Consider the following 17,959-nt stretch of genomic DNA (forward strand, 5'->3'; position numbering starts at 1 on the left):
TCTCAATCAGGCTGACATGCAGATAAAAACAGGCAGCACATAGTGGCTGGGACAAAAGTACTTGGGATGGTGGTGCCAATGGAATGGATGGGACATCTTTGAAGACTGAATGGAATCTTTCTGACCACAGGAAAAAGCACATGGAGAGTAATTATAAATTTTTATTAGTAATAATTATTAGTAATAATAAATTTAATATTAATACTACCAACAATAAAGCACTTTTTATAGTGAGCTCCAGAGTTTTCAAGAATTTTCACATCCTTACAACAACCCCATAAGGTAGGCCAGTATCATTATTCACAAAGATTTCAAGGACTTCCAGTTAGCAGCTATAAATTGCCTCACTGTTCTCAAAATAATTCCATGTCTTCCTCTGTGGCTATCCCCCTTAAATATTCTCAAAGTGGTATACAGTATTTGGAGATCAGAGAATCTAAGAGCTGGAGGATATTTCCAGTACCACTTGTCAAAGGAGCTGTGCAGGATCAAAATATATGGAAGATAACTGCTCTCAAAGTCCGGCATCTACAGCATCTGTCCTGAACATTACAGGGTTTTTTGAGACGAGTCTGAGTCCTATCCTTACCCACTGATAATCCCATCAACTGCTAGCTCCCCTTTCCTCTACAGTCATTCTTCTTAATCCTACTTGTAGGCTGCCTCTGTCTAGCCCAAGCACCCTTAATTTATAAAGGTAAGCCTTTTGGTTGTATTATGTCTTGGTTGTCTTGGCTAATTAACATCCTATACCTTTTGAATGTGTTTGTAGAAAGGGGGGTTATTTGCTTATGTTTATCTTAGTTTTTATTATGTATTTAGAGTTGTTTATCTTGTATTTATATATTGTGAACTGCCCTGAGATCTATGGATGAAGGATGGTATACAAATTGAAATAATAAGAATAAGAATAATGTAAAGAACGTAAGAAAAGCCCTGCTGCAGCAGACCCAAAGCCTACATTCCTACAAACTTGATTCCTATATTGGCCAGGGAGATGTTTTTAAGAAACCTACAAGCATGACACAAGTACAATAGTCTTCTCCTACTTTGTTCCCAGCAACAATGAACTACCAGTAATCAGAGGCAATGTGCCTCTGATCCTGGAGGTGGTATATACACCGGTAATCACTGTGCCTAGTAGCTACTGAAAGCCTTAGCCTTAGCCTTAGCCTTCACAGAAACATCTAACCCCCCCCCCCTTTGAAAGCCATTGAAACTGATGGCTGGCATCATCATATCATGCATCCAGGTATTTTGCAATTAAAATACGTGCTGTGAAGAAAAATTATTTTATTCTATCCATCTTGGATGTCACACCATTCAGCTCCATAGTTTCTTTCTGGGTTCTAGTATTAGGAGAAAGCAAGGCCAAGGTTGAGAGAGTACTAGTTTGCTACACAACATAGACAGGAGAGTTTTGATCTGGTAGCTTCTCAACACACACTTAGCTTCTACCTGGCAGCACCTCCATGTAGTATGAGAGCTTCCAGCAGATGCTGCTATTTTAAAGACTCTTCAGAAGCTCCAAAAACTAGAAACTTATTTCTGGTCAAATGAAGCATGTTGTCCTCAGGAATTTGACTTCCATGATTCACAGTACGATGGCAGCCACATGATAAACCAGCATGTCTGGCACACAGCCCACAAAGCAAAGGCATCCTGAAGAGCACTGAGTGTCCATCATTAACAAGCTATGTTCCTGGAAAGCAGCAATTTTTCTCTCTCTCTCTCTCTCACACACACACACAAATACACACCCCATATAATCTAAACAGCTTTCTAGGGATGTAATATGCCCAGAATTAACCTACTGAAAATGAAAGTGTATTTAAACAAAAAGCAACACAGTCTATTGTTAAGATGAAAGGAGACACAGCCAAACAATGAGTAAATCCAATAATGAGAAAAATATAACAAAAGGCCCAGGATCCCAGCATCTGGCACAAGATACACTTTGTTGTAAACTGAATAGCAGTTTCCAAAACTGCTCCAAGCATCGTTCCTTTGCCAAGGCAGTAAACAGCTTTTATCAGCAATAATGATGGCATAATCCCAGCTAAAAAGGAAAGTAACATATGGCAGAAGCCCTACAAATACCATCCCAACAAAGTAGGGGGCATTTTTATTAAGGCGACCACTTGCAGAAAAACCTGCCAGATGACTTCTCTCTCCTCTCACCCTCCCCTCATTTTTTTTTTTTATAAAAAAAGGTTATCATCTTCGCTGTTTGAGCTAAATGTGGCATTAGGGAGTTTTAAACTAATGAGTTCATTTTTCTAAGAGGAGGGGGGAAAGAGGGTGAAGGGAGAGAGAGAAAGAGAGAGAGAGAGAGAGAGAGAGATTTCCCTGGATCTGACAGATGACAAGGAAACCTACATAGTCTTGTGAAATGCATGTGCATGTTTGCACATGTTTAACACAGTTTTGGTGAGAGCTGTATAATATTTAACCTGAATACTGGGTTGAATGTATGTCTTTTTGGACAAACAAGGGGGAAAAGACAGATAAGCATCCTATTTACCGTATATACTTGAGTATAAGCCTAGTTTTTCAGCACATTTTTTGTGCTGAAAAAGCTGCCCTCGGCTTATACTCGAGTGAGGCAGGCGGTGGGGGCGGCGAGAAAGAAGCCCTTTCTCTCCGCTCGTGCCGCCACCCGCTCTCCCCAGTCAACCATTCCTTAAGAAGTGTACAAGAATGGCGGTTCTTTACTGTCCCCAGGCAGCTTGTTCCATTCCTGAACTGCTCGCATAAATGCAAACTTGGCAAAGGAAGAAGAGGAAGGAGCAGCCCAAAGGGCTACTTTCGGGCTGCTCGTTCCTCCTCCTCCTCCACAGCGGCAAAGGTGAACCGGCTTATACTAGAGTCAATAAGCTTTCCCAGGTTTTTGTAGGAAAATTAGGTGCCTCGGTTTATATTCGGGTCGGCTTATACTCGGGTATATACGGTAAGTGTTTAAAGACAACACACTGAAGCTGTTGCATAAGACTCACTATGCTTTACTTCAAACCCTCCCCCCCTTTAAAAAAAGGATGGACCCCCAATATGTATGGGATGAAGACTGTGATTTTTTAGTAGACTTGTAAAATGTGCCGTCCCAGAATAATGCTTTTAATAGTCAATTTGCGCCCCTTGTTTTCCTATAAACATTACCTCTGACCCCAAGTGCCATCGATACAGTGGTACCTCTGGTTACAAACACTTCAGGATATGAGCTCCGCTAACCCGGAAGTAGCTGCTCCTGGTTGCAAACTTTCCCCCAGGATGCGAATGGAAATCGTGCACCAGAGGCGCATGTGAAGCGGGAGGCCCCATTAGCGAAAGCACACCTCAGGATAAGAATGGTTTCAGCCTAAGAACGGACCTCCAAAACAAATTAAGTTCATAACCAGAGGTACCACTGTATTTTAAACCTGCACACCCAGCATGCTATGATTTGGAAATATTATGGCTTCCAAATTAACATGCTAATTATTTTGCACTATACATTTGCTATGTTGTTGAACAAACATACAGCACAAACTGGTGTTTACCCCAAGAAAAGTGTGCACTAATTTCCCCACCTACCCCCACCCCTTGACATCTTTACCGCTAATATTTTTTTCAGACTGAAAAGTGTATCTACGAGCTGCTCTTGCTGATGCGCACTGCAGTTTACCACGGTGTCTATATTTCTGTTGTCAGATTTTATAGTATCTTCCTTCATTAAACCTATCAAGTTTTCCTTTTGATCATGCAACCAAGGCTAGAAGACAGATATCTTCCTGGAACAGAGCAGTCTGCCAAGTCTTCCTCAAGACCAGCTTTAACCTCCCTATTGATTTTTTCAACACTGCAGCCATTCATTGTTTGTGACATTTGGCTGTCGGCTCTTTAACACCCTTCAACCAAATCAATTTCATATTTTTGTCAATGCTCTGCAAGGAGGATAGTGAGCAAAATGGGAAGAGACTTTTAGCTTGATTTAGAATGTTGTTTTTTGTGCACTAGTTTTGTTTTGACTTTGTTTTTTCATCACCAATTTTTACAAGCCATATTAAGTTAACGCAACATTGTTTGCCTAAGTATACTGAATATTAAAGGAAAGAGGGAGGAGAGGAGATTACTGTAACTACCATTGTGTTCCTGCAAACTAATATGTACACAATACAAAATGTTTGTCAATTAAGAACATTTGGTATCATCCAAGTGCTCATGAAATGTTTTTAATGAAATCCCAGGCCAATTTAATGCAAGTCCAAAATACTGAGTTGATTTTAAATGAGAAGATAGATAGATAAAAAGATAGATAGATAGATAGATAAAATAAGGTTTTATTTGTGCCTGAAAAGGGATGGGAAGAAAATAACAATGAGGGAAGGGGCTTATTTCTAGAGCTAGTCCAGTGAAAAGAGCTCTGGTTTTCAACCCCGAAAGCTAACAACCACCATTCCAGCTATATAGTTAACCTTTTGTACATCAGTTATACTGGATGTGAATTTGCTTCCAGGCCCAATTCAAAATGCTGCTTTTAACTTTTAAAGCCCTGCATAACCTCAAACCAAGAGGAACATATCTCCCTGTACAAACCCATTCACCACCTGAGGTCTAGTCAGCAGGATCTGCTTCCATGCTGTATTTGTGACAAAATTCTACCAGTGGGCAACAAGAATCAGGCTTTTACAGCAACACTCCTAATATCTGGAGAGCTTCCATCTTGAAGAGATAAGGAAGACAACACTCTTTAAAGCAGTTTCAGAAGGGACACATCTTCTATCAGACTTTGGGTTGACAATGTTTTCAATACAGTATAGTGATCTGTGGGTGGGGGTATGCTGCAACGCCGCATTAATATATTAAATTGTTTCTAAATTGTATTCATGTAAGGTGCTTTGAAGCTTTTGGGGAAAGTGGAATGTGAATATATAAATAAATAAAATACAGGTATTCAACAATGTCATCACAACATACGATAGGCATGGAGTTCACCAGCAAAAACTGGCAAAGCTATGCTAAAACAACAACATACAAGTGCAGGAGAGTGCTAGAGTGAACACAGAGGAATAGTCTGGCACCAAGAAGATAATTCAGCCCTGCTTTAAGTGAGATGGCCAGAATGCCCTACTTTACAGACAATGTTTCTGTGTTTGAAGATGTCCTCTATTTGAATGACTATTCCTTCCAAGTCTGCTTTGAAGAGAAAAAGAGAGCAGAAGCCTCAGTGTTGCCCATCAGCAGTTAGCATCTGGACAGCAGACCAAGCAAACACAAAGGTCAACTGGTCACAGTCTTCCCCATAAATGTGAGATGCATTGTATGACCACTTGCTAGCTCAGCTGCTAGAACATGAGACTCAGGGCTGTGTGTTTGAACCCCACATTGGGTGAAAGATTCCTACATTGCAGAGGGTTGGACTGGATGATGCTTGTGGTCCCTACCAACTATGATTCCATGCAATTATAATTATTATGTCTAAGTTTTAATCTAGACATATAATTACAAATCCAAGTTTCTTCCATTCTCTGTAATCTGAGACAAGGCTCCCTATCAAAACCATCACATCACAAGTGTCTTGAGAGTTGAGACATGCTAGAATGCCAAGAGCAAAGTTTTCCTGGTAGCACATAGTATTTGCTCCTCAGTATGCAGCAGGGTGCCAAATCTTCTACTCATCCTTGTCAACAGAGAGAGAATTGATTGGCCTTAATCATGTTTCTCAACCCAGCAAATATTCCATAAATGCACAATGTCATTCCACCCTGCATCCTGCAAGCAAAAGTAGTTTAGGTTCAACAAGACCCATAAACCACCCCTAGAGCACATACCACTTATTCATCAGAACCTGAGGGTGTATGCATGTCTGGAGGGTGGTGTGACAAGGAAAAATATAGGAATATCAGCACACCTTAAATTGGGTTATATGGTACACCTTTTCTGCTTGGTATACAAAAGTTTATAGACACGACACCAAAGTGAAATCTCTGAATTCACAAGTCTACACACTCTCCCTTGCTGTCCCCATATGTCTGGAACTATACAATGGTACCTTGGTTTACGAACTTAATCTGCTCCGGAAGTCTGTTCTTAAACCAAAGCGTTCTTAAACCAAGGCGTGTTTTCCCATAGCAGTGGGGGACTCAATTTACACTCATGTTCCGCTTCCAAGGCAAAGTTCACAAACCAAAACACCTACTTCCAGGTTTGCAGTGTTCTTAATCCAAGTTGTTCATAAACTGAGCTGTTCTTAAACCAAGGTACCACTGTATCTCTCAGAACACCTACAACATGCTGCCTTCCCCACACCCCACTACTTTAAACCTGAAATGAAAACCTCCCTACCTCTTATGCAAAGCCCTTAATCCTCACCCCGCCCCCCCCAACAGAAACAAAGCTAAGCACTTGTAACTCCATTTGCTCAAATTCATCCCTTCTCAGTCTGAATTTAGATAGCAAGCTCTTCAAGGGCAGGGATCTCTTATGTTTACAATACTCAGTAAAGAGCAACACACATGGTGAACATTTTATAAATATATTTATAGAAATTATATTTCATCTTTTACTGCAAATGGCTCAAGATGGCTTTCAAATAGAAAACACAGTTCTAAACAGCCATAAACAACAAAACAGCAAATAAAAATATAAAGCCAGCCGTTAAATAAACAGGACAACACTGTGTTGCAATATTAAGTATAGGTACACACACAAAGCCAACACACATAATGAAACATGCATTAAAATATAAGCTGGACAATGAGGAGTGAAGACTCCTCCAGTTTGATGCTTGAAGGACAGTTCTCTCTGCTTTGAAGACAAATCTTGTTAAAAGATTTGAGTTTCTGCAAGACAAAGACCACATCAACACTGACTGCTTTGGTTTCTAAGCACTATTAACCAGCACCCAAATTCATAAAACATCTAAATACTACCCCCAAAAAAATTCTTCAGGACTTGACCATTGGTTCACCTTAATGAAGGTTCTGCAATCATTGTTTTTCAGTGTGAGGTTTCACAAAAATTGCCAGAAACCATCCCTGTGACATGTACCTCTTTTTAGGGCGTGTCAAGTAATTCTAAAGACCTCTGAGCAAACTCTTATCACCAAGATGGTCAGTTGCCCTCTACACATCTGCACATCATATGAATGATTTCCAACAGGCTTTCAGGTCCTCTCTATTTAGGAACCAAACCTTTAATCCACCCTATTTCCTACCGTCAGCTCCGGAGCAGATAAGCTCTCTCTTTTTGTTCACTCTTTTTGTTCTTAGGGTCATCCCAGACTGGGTGCTTTTTTCTTTTTTTTTTTTGCTGGGGTGCTGTGCATCATGTAATTTATGCAGCAATAGTACAATAGTGTCATTTCACTTTATTAGCAGTCCATTTAAACAGTAACTAGAATAAAAGATACCAATACCAAAACTACATCAAAATCAAAATCAGGAGTAGGTCAGCAATAAAAACACCACTGTCAGTGAAGTTAACCCTTCCCAGAAATTCTTCCCAGTAGGTCTTGCCCCAATGAGGCAGTTGCGAGGAATGAAGGTCCAGCCTTCCCACTGCTAAGGCTCCTCTCCTGGTTCCTTCCCCAACAGCCTAAGACTCTGTCACCTTCTGCCTCATTGCTCCATCCTCTTCATTTGCCTGCATGTTCTAGGAGACCAGGGGGAAGTTGCAGCAGGAGGGGGAGACTCCCTGGATTCTTCAGTGGCCTTCCTCATTGCTGCCTCTTGTCCCCCGTCCCCCCCCCTTGTCCCACCTCCTTTTCTGCCTTTGAGCCTGGACTGCTCTCTGTCCCTGGCTTTTTCTGCTCACTAAACCCTGTTGCCTCTTCAGCTTCTGGCACCTCCTCCTCCCAATCTGCTCCCTCTTCTGCTTCTGACCACACATCACCGTCCCACCACCAATGCTCTGGCTCTGAGCCCCTGTGAGTTCCCTTGGGGATTCCTCAGTGGTGCCTCCCACTATTCCTCTGCATCCAGCCAATCCATGACACACAGGGTGTGAGTTCCATCATTATGGTGCTACTACTGAGAAACCTCTGCCGCTTGAACCCATTTGTGAATGGAGAGAGCAGAGAATAAGGTCCCAGAAATTGAACTTAAAAGGTGGACAGGTTCATCTTGGAGCAGGCAAACAAGAATGGAGAGAAAATGCTGCCCTATTTCAAAGCTGCCTAAGTCAAAACAGCTCTTTACTTTCCATGTTAAAAATATATATATCTTACAAAACCCATGAAGTACCATTTACTTTCTTCTTGAAACTGTTCTAGTGCTTCGTCATCTTCTGTAGGAAACTGGAGATATGGAATACTTCAATGAAAGCCAGCCCTTTTCCCACTGAAAATCACCAAGCAGCTGATGAAAGCCATCTTCAAATTGCTGGGAAGCAGCAGCAGCAGCTGGGCCCTCTCATCAAAATATATTTAGAGATTTTTAAAAGATCATCTCAACGGACTGCTGAGCCTGGCATCCCTTTTAGAGCCAGGAGGCACAATCTGAGGTGTTAAGGAAAAAGAAGGGGAGAAGGAAAACTCCCCCTTTTAAAGTTGGGAGTTTATATTTTAATAGTGTTCTATTAAAATGAGAATTTCAGGAATGCTTTCAGTGTTTACATCAAGGCTCTTTACAGCAAATCCAGTCGTGGTGGTGGTGGGGTGTGTGTGTGTGTGTGTGTGTGTGTGTGTGTGTGTGTGTGTGTGATAAATAAAAACACAAACATTCATCCATAGAACAGAACCATTAAAAAGGCAGATTAATAGCCTGACAGTTCGAACAGCTTCTCTGGAGCCATTAGGCACCATGGTGCAAATACGTACTCCGGGCATTTCTGAAAAGAGCATTAATGGCATGATGGACTGTAACCACCGCACTCCCATACACCTGGATTTATGCTGTTTATTTGGAATGCCTATACGCACCATATGCTCAGCAAATATTTTTATGGAAGCAGTTACTGAGTGTAAGGATCACACAGCTGGTACAGGCTTCCTGCCCCAGGGAGAGAAGAAAGGGAGGCACGACTATCTTTCAAGATTGAGGAAGGGTATGATAAAAAAGCGATGCGCTTTTAGGATAAGAAAGTAGACCTTCAGCTGCCCAGCACAAGGAATGGAAATGCAGCTCTTTTAGCAAAAACAGCACAGATCACCTGGGGTGGTGGGGTGGGGATGTCCTTCAGCGTTGCTCCTGAACTATTTTTAAACAGCTGATAAAATTGGAGAGGCTTGTATTTAAACTATGTCAGCCTCAAGGACATGAAGGACAGTGATTGCAGAAAGTGACACACAGGGATGTGTGTATGGAAGGAAGAGTGAAGGCACAAGATATCCACTCCATACTTGACCCAGAGCACTGACTGCTACTGAGTTCTATAACACAACACATGTGTTCCATGCCATAGGCTAAAACTTATAGAAGGGCTTACAAACAGGAATTGTGGGGTGTGCAATATCAGTGTAGGAAGCCTAGGCTGACTAGAGTCCAGACTTGAGGTTGTGACCAACTGCACTACAAATCCAGAAGAAAAAATATGTACCTCAAGTCGAATTGAAAGTATTGGTACATTGGGATAGCAAAGGGAGGAATTCCTGCTTCTGCTTTTCAGAGTCAAGCCAACTAAATAGCAGCTGTCTTTAGAAGTTTACACTCAAACTGCTTCCCTCAATGCATGTTAAATGCCACCTTATCATCCCTACATACCTCCTCTTTCACAACTCACATCATTCCTGTTCATCAACTACCAGTATGCAGGTTGAGGTTGATAGAAATTGGAGTCCTAATGACATATGGAAGGCCACAGGTTTCCTATTCCCACACTATGGCTGCAAAAAGTGGAAATCTGATAGCTTGTTTAATTAATATGTATATACTATGCCGTCTGCAAAGTAGCAGTTGGTAGTGCAAAAATAAATTGTAAAATCCATTAAAAAGTTATCTTAAAAATTACCCATCAAAGACTTTGTACAATCACTTTTCAAAACCTTTTATGGCCCACTATTTTCATATGCTACAGTCTGGATCTTCCTTAATCACCATGTCATAATATAATGCAGCCCTTGGTGTTATTTGCTGCACTACAAGAAGACTTCCACTAGCTTGAACAAAAATTCACATGTACGTAAGGTGAAATGGCATTTTCTCATAGTCCTGTGAATCAAAGCCAACACTTATACTTGAGTGTTAGCAACCCCGTCCAGTCTATAAAAGTAACACTGAGCAGAAACTCATGAAGAAGTGGAATGCATACTTATATTCCCTTCTCAGCATCTGTAAACTCCCTTTCCACTTACTTTCACACGGAGAGAAGAAAAATGCTTCTCCAAATGTTTTTATATGGATAGTTTTTAAGACAGACAGATGCTTTCTAGGCACATGACATGAAGCTGTATAAAAGCAAATCTGCCCTGGACACCCTAGCCATACTGAAAATATTGCAGCTGCCAGTTGTTTTTGTTTTTTTTGTTTTTGGCCAGGTCTGTGTAAGATGTGCTCTTAAAAACTCTGTGCTAATATCCAGGTGCCCTAGCCATTTTTCTTGTCCTGCCTTCTTTTGAACTCTGCTTCTAAAAATGGAAGTAATTTTTGACTTGCCCTTATTTATTTCTGGCATCTGATTTCAAGCAAGTGATCTAGTTTCAGACCACTTATTCAGAATCAAATGAAGAAGATAAGAAATATTTATCTGCACAGGACCCCTAATCTTACAACCCGCTCAGGAACACAAACAGATTACAGAATTTCTAAAAGTTATATCAAAAAAGGAACTTACTGAATCCAGCTATTTTGACAGGACTGCTTATTTATGTATCATTTTAAGAGGAAATTGAGAGGCCATTAGGCAGCTCAAGTTCACACTTGCTCACACTTCCTAGTTTCGCATCGTCCTTCCTGCCAAGGAGGAACCAATAGCTAGCCTGGATGGAATCAACACATAAGGTTCTTCCCAGAGAGCCTCACATGGGTGAGCAGTTCATGACACAAAGTGAACTCTACTCCCCATGTACTAAGCACCATGGACACTTCCCCTTAAAGATGCATGGGGGGAGATGGCTGCCTTCCCCACCCTATGTGTATGGTTTCTCCATGCTAGAATATAATATATGCAGGGTCTATACATGCAACAGTCTCTGCAGGGGAAAAAATGTCTAAGATTCTAATATTTAATATTTTAATGTATTTCAATATTTGTTGAAAGCTGCCCAGAGTGGCTGGGGAGACCCAGCCAGATGGCCGGGGTACAAATAATAAATTATTATTATAAATCATTATTATTATTATTAGAGTTTGGTCTGGCACAAGTCTTTCTGTGCACAAAATACAGGTTCCTCTATATATCAGTAACTGATTAAAGAACAGGAAGCAGAAACTAGGAATAAATGACAATTCTCACAATGAGGATGTAAAAAGTGTGGTCTCACAAGGTTCTGTGTAAGGACCAGTGTATTTTATCTTGTTCATAAATGACCTAGGATTAGGGGTGGACAGGTTTACTGATGTCACCAAATTATTTAGAGTGATAAGATAAAAAAGTAATTGCCAGGAGTTTCAAAAGGATCTCTCCAAATTTCATGAATAGACATTGAAATGGCAAATGCAATTAAATACTGTATAAGCAAGTATAAAGTGACACATATTGGGCAAAAAATCCTAACCGCGTATATACTGATGGGGTCTGAGGTGGCAGTGACAAAGCTATGAAAGGGTTTCATGCTGGGGGTCGTTAAGAAAGGAATCAAACAATAAAACTGATAATATTGTAATGCTTTTATACAAAGCGATTGTATAACCACACTTGGAATACCCCATAGTATAGGATCTGGTTGATAATAAGGGAAACAGCATGCTAGACTAGATGAGCTTTTGAACCAATCCAACATTTTTTTTTATGTTCATATATAAGAAAAAAAACTAGCAGCTTTAAAAAATGTTAAAGGTATGTGCTGTGTTCATTATATGAGTACCCATGGGCCCTTACTGGTGCTACCATTCCAGCTTAGGATCTACGTACATCTAGAGGTCTTCAAAACGACACACCCAGTCATACTGGTTTAGGCAAAACGTACACCAAGGTCTAGAAAAACAAAAACATGACAGTGTACAAGGAGGGAAATAGAAGAATTTCTAAACTGACCTAAGAACACGAGAGCTTTCTGGATCAGGCCAGTGGTCCATCTAGTCCAATATCCTGTTCTCACAATGGCTAACAAAATGCCAATGGCCAGGCCTTCTTAAAAAGAAAACAAAGCAAATTACATATATCTTCCTTATATGCTCCATTTAAAAGTCAGCCTAGATTATGGGGGTATAACAGTCAAACTAGACTTTGGGGATCTGAAATATCCTACCAGGTACAAGGCTGAGAAAACCAAAGTGTGTGTATGGCTTTGTCTTTAAGTACATGGTGCTGCCCTGGCTTGCTAACCCCCCCCCCCAGCCCCCAGAGCAATGAGGGATGCTCTGTTATTACAAGCTCAGGATATTCTATTATTCTACAATGTGATTCCCCTACAATGTCCTCTATCCTTAACATTTTTGAAAAACAGACTGCCTGTTTGATGCTGTCTTTGCCTCAAAATAGTCTGCTCTTGTTTACCCAGGAGTAGAGCTTCAAATATTATATTCTCACATTTTCAAATCACTGTAGACACCTGAGACAAAAAGTGTCCCCAAAGCTGCCTGCACAGGCTACATGCTGGTCACTCTTTCTTGTCAAGACTGATTTATTGCCTCCTTGCTGTTCAATTTCACATTTTGTCCTCATCATATCCGTGCCTCATGATCATTCCAGGCTGACCCTTGTAGGGCAGGCAAGGAATATTGATAAAACAATTATCTGTTAGCCGTTCATTTGATTTTCCATTTCAATTACGGATTGCACGAGGCAAAAGGAAAAAGATTGCATCATTGATTTTTCCCTACCTTACAACAGTAAAGAGTTGCTTTGATGGTTGTAAAATGAATGCTACTCAACCATGCTTTTAAAGGTCATATGGTTTCATTTTACTGTATTTTTTTATAAAAAAAAAATTAAAAGCCCCCAAATATACAAGTGCTAAGGGTTGGAACTGGGTCAGCAGATGGGACAACTAGATAATTTTCTCAAAGTTGGTTTTTAAAAAGCTTTTTCTCACTGCTTGAATGAGGGTGGAAACCCATGAATTTGCTCTGATATGGTTACAATTAATATGATTTATTTTCACCTTTCCAAAACTCTGCTGAATTATTTTCAGTAATTATGGAGAAATGGTCTGAGGGCGCCATCTCTGAAGCTGAGCAGATCTAGGACTAGCCAGTTTTCTGGATAGGAGACTGGCCCATGTATGCTGCTCTGTGGTCCTTGGAGGGAGGCCAGGACACAAAGTGAGTGAGCTAATCTATCCCCATAAACAAAAACAAAAAAAGTAAAATTTAGTGGTGTTGCCCACAGTGGCTGGAAAAATCCCCAATGGAAAGTAGGGATAAAAGAGGCAAGACATAGCCTAAAAGGCTACAAAGCAAAAGCTTGCTAGAGTAATTACCTCAACAAAGCTTAGAGCTACTGCTACTGTTTTTGCAGCTGTTAAGTGAACTGAGCAGGACAGCACTCATCCTGCTACCTTGAGGCATGCACAGAGAATCACAGAGCTCTCCCTAAGGGGAAGAGCAGGACAGCTTGCTCCTTAGCTCTTCCGGAGATGTATCCTACATGGCCAAAGAACTGCTTGCTGGACTACACTGAGGCCACAAAGAAGTAAACAAAAGTAACATGCAAATGAGTATCATGTATGCAAGTGTTCCAAGGTTACCTGCAAGATACTTCACTGTCCATGCAGCTAGAGAGATACTGAGCACACCACAACTGGAAAGTGATCCTGAGTTCAATTAGATTGCCCTATGTTGGCTCAAAATGAATAAAATAAATAACCCCAGCAGCAGCTTCGTATGCTTTGAGGTTTTTCTTTAGTCCATGCCATCTACAGAGCACCAAAGAGACTATTATCCCTTGCTAAATATAACTATGTTAAAATTTCACCTGAGAGGATGATAATGTGCTCTCACTAGCCAGTGATCCAGGACGGTCACACATTTAAACAGAAATGGTGCTCAACCTACTACACTTCATTACGGTTCAGCGCTTGGTACAGCTCTAGTGGGATTTTCACATGGTCGACCTTAAGAAAAGTTCAGCCTTTGATCAAGGTTTAGAGCTCCTGGAACAGCAGTGGTAACACGAAAGCGTTTCCATTTTCTGTGCCATAAGGTGCCTCTGTTGATCTCCTTAAAGCCCTAGAGTTTTCTTCCAAGCCCGGATTACGCTCAGCAATTAAGGTAATGAACTAGCTGAGGTAACAAGGCATAATGATCTCTTTTGTCCTTTGAATTCTTATGAACTTCCCTTGTTCACAATGAGGAAAAGCAAAACATGCTAGATGCAGTTTAAGGCTATGGGTGGTGTTGTGTGGTTTTTTGTTTTGTTTTTTAAAAAGGGAGAGACAGATTACTTCCATTATGCCTTCATGGTTTGACGTTTTTAATTTAAAACACCTGTAATATTTAAGCACACCAAAATACTCACACTCTGAGTATGCTAGCTTACATTCTTGTAATATTTTGACACGTTGCAAGTTATTATTTTAATGCCTGAAAAGATAATGTGATGAATCCACTGAAAATACATCAAAATATATGTATGTGGGCCTGTGTCTCACTTTTTAGTTCCAAAACAGTGAATTCTTACAAAATAAATACCCAAAGCGTACAACAGAGCAGGCGTGCACAGCTAAGAATGATTGAGACTGCACAGAGGAAGAACAATAATGAGAAGACCACAAGCACATTTACTGCAATCCACTAAGTGTTGCTTCTGCGCAATCTCCGTTCATTTCAAGAGGGGGCGATGCTGGAGAAACGCATGGCAGCACTCAGTGGGCTGCAAACATTTTCTGTCTGTCCACAGCAGAACTTTGACATCAAATCAACTCTTCGTCATTAATGTGCTTTTTCTAGAGAAGAATCAGTTCCGAACAGAGATATCCAAATAGAAGAAGGTCCACTTCAAGATTTTATTTACTTATTTAGAAGCAGCTGGCCTACTATTTATTCTATTTTTTTTACTTCCCCCCCCTTTTTTGCATGCTATAAACCTTTTTCCTGTGCTTTGCAGAATCCACTGCACTCTGATCTTTCATCTTAACACATTCCCAGCCCCAAATTTCACTTCAATCTCACCTCATCTCTCCATACTACATTAACCCCTGGCAATTGCCTTCCAAATGACCCCATTAAGCTGTAATTGCCTCAGCAGGCCTGCACTTTCGCTTGTAATTCTGTACCTCTCATCTCCCAGACGTTCTCTCAGCATCATTTCATGTTCTGGCTCCCTTCACCGAGCTCAGCTTATGACCTCGCTGCACCGTGGCCGAAATGACTACTAAAAGCATCACGGAGACGGAATTCCATTACTTATTTTTTTAAAAGTTCTCCCATGCCCCTAATGTAATATTCTTTGGGGACTGTTGTCAAGGATACCAAGCACCAGCCATTAAGACCTTTTGTTTCCCCAAGGCATTTTGTCTTTTATTAATAAATAAATAAAGATAAAGGGAAGCTCATTCTCTCTCCCCACCACCACCCTGAAAACACAGCCTGTGTATTCTATCTGAGACGCTGCAGACTGGGAGTCACACATGTAAGGAAAGGACAAGCATATTTCATGCTATAAAGTCATCATTTAAAAAACAACAACAAGATTTTCACAAGTGCATTTATTTGCAATTAACTGCACATATTCCACCATTGCGCCTGCAATGAATAGAGAGGCTCAGATCTACACAGGCACAGATGAAGGCAGCAGGGGTTTCAAGAAAGCAGGGGATAATGAGAATGAAACCCATCCTCCTTCCGATCAAAGAAAATGAAGAATTTGTCAACAGGAATCTCCAAAACTGGCACAAGAGGAATGCAAACTGCAAATTCTCCAACAAAGGTTGCAGGTTCTCCCATGCCAACTACATTGTAGAATCATTCAGGTGACACATTTTAGGATAAGAATCAATTGGTACATGACCTATAAATAGCAAGATTTTATTATTGTGCCCCATAAACTGAAATTCTGAAGACCCTCATCCTCTTCTGGAACCATTATAGTAACTGCAGATTACCAAATAGAGGTTTATTAGTGACAGAACAATCTTCTGCACATGTGTGAAAACAGACACACTTGCACATACTTCTGCATTTCCAAATTGCAGCAGGCACTCCCCAAATCTATTCATATTGGCATTTTGTTTGCCAACAGCAATCAGACGGGTACCCCAGTGAAACCAAGGAGGAGTGATGGCAGCATTCACTCCCTCCCACTGGCTCTTGGCTCTTAAAACTCAACAGATATTTGCTCATGCTCAGAACCCAACTCATAGCCACTAGACACTGACTTTCTATGTTTTTGGCCTTCTAATATAACACAAACCTATCCATTATCAAGGAAATGTGCTCACTAGAAGGACAGATCCTGAAGTTGAGGCTCCAGTACTTTGGCCACCTCATGAGAAGAGAAGACTCCCTAGAAAAGACCCTGATGTTGGGAAAGATGGAGGGCATTACTTTTTAATTTTTTGACAAAGTCCCCCATGATATTCTCATGAGGAAGCTGATAAAATATGGGTTGAACGAGGTAACTGTTAGGTGGATTTGTAGCTGGTTGGCTGACTGAACCCAAAGAGTACTAATGGTTCCTCATCATCCTGGAAAAAAGTGACAAGTGGGGTGCTTCAGGGTTCTGTCCTGGGCCCATTGTTGTTGTCCACGTCTTATAAATGACTTCAATGAAGGAACTGAGGGGGGGAGGCTCATCCAATTTGCAGATGGCACCAGCAGATGAGGGGTAGCTAATGCCACAGAAGACAGAATCAGAATTCAAAATGAGCTTAACAGATTGGAGAACTGGGCACAAGCTAACAAAATGAATTTCAGTAGGGACAAATGTAAGGCTCTGCACTTAAGCAGGAAGAACCAGATGCACAAATATAGGATGGGGGACACCTGGCTTACTAGCAGTACCACAAGCTTAACATGAGTCAACAGTGTGATGCAGCAGCACAAAAAGGTAATGCTATTCTACGCTGCATCAACAGAAGTATAGTGTCCAGATTAAGGAAAGGAATAGTACCACTCTATTCTGCCTTGGTCAGACCACACCTAGAATACTGTGTCCAATTCTGGGCACCACAATTTAAGAAGGATGTTGACAAGCTGGAGAGTGTGCAGGGCAACCAAGATGATCAAGGGTCTGGAAACCAAGCCTTATGAGAAGCGCTTGAAGAAGGTGGGTATGTTTATCCTGGAAAAGAGGAGATATGATAGCCATCTTCAAATATCTTAAGGCAGGGGCCCTCAAACTTTTGATACAGGGGGCGAGTTCACTGTCCCTCAGACACTGTTGGGGGTTGGACTATAGTTTGAAAAAATATGAACGAATTCCTATGCACATTGCACATATTTTATTTGTGGTGCACAAAAAACTGGTAAAACAATATAATATTTAAAATGAAGAATGATTTTAATCAACATGAACTTATAAGTATTTCAATCGGAAGTATGGGCCTGCTTTTGGCTAATGAGGTGGTCAATATCCGGTTCCATATTTGTCACTGCTAGTTGTTGCAAGTGATGCAAGCAGCTTTTGGCTCATTCTACTTGCTCATTGCAAAAACGCAGTCATGAAGAAATAGGTTTGCTTTTCCACCTCCTCACTCCCACTCCTTCTTTCCTTTAGTGCTGTGTCTTCCCCATTGTAAGCCTGAGAACACAGTTACTTCGCCGACATCTGCAAGCTGTCACCCCCACCACACGGCACAACTTTTGTGTTTGTGTGGCCTAGCAGCAGGATAAAAAAACAACACTTTTTGACTTTAGGGGTTAAAATTAAACTGAAAGTTAATTGGGTCGGCCCCACCTCTGCTTGTTTTCTGTGAAAAGCTAAAAGAACCCATACTGAGCCCTTC

At 41.0% G+C, this 17,959-nt stretch overlaps 1 protein-coding gene across 8 annotated transcripts in view; it reads right to left on the minus strand.

The window, feature by feature from the left end:
* The window catches only part of PBX3 (PBX homeobox 3), a 235,531-nt gene that overhangs the window by 137,755 nt on the left and 79,817 nt on the right, over positions 1-17,959 (minus strand). The window contains exon 1 of one of the 8 annotated variants that reach the window (XM_033137528.1): positions 15,290-15,311. The exons of the other annotated variants lie outside the window; for them this stretch is intronic. Within the exon in view, the coding sequence (XP_032993419.1) occupies positions 15,290-15,296 (7 nt within the window). The 5' untranslated portion in view covers positions 15,297-15,311. Of the gene's footprint in view, positions 1-15,289; positions 15,312-17,959 lie in introns of those variants that run through there. 8 annotated transcript variants of the gene reach the window in all.

The sequence above is a fragment of the Lacerta agilis genome, chromosome Z (genome assembly GCF_009819535.1).
Source record: "Lacerta agilis isolate rLacAgi1 chromosome Z, rLacAgi1.pri, whole genome shotgun sequence".
Classification (NCBI taxonomy): Eukaryota; Metazoa; Chordata; class Lepidosauria; order Squamata; family Lacertidae; genus Lacerta; species Lacerta agilis.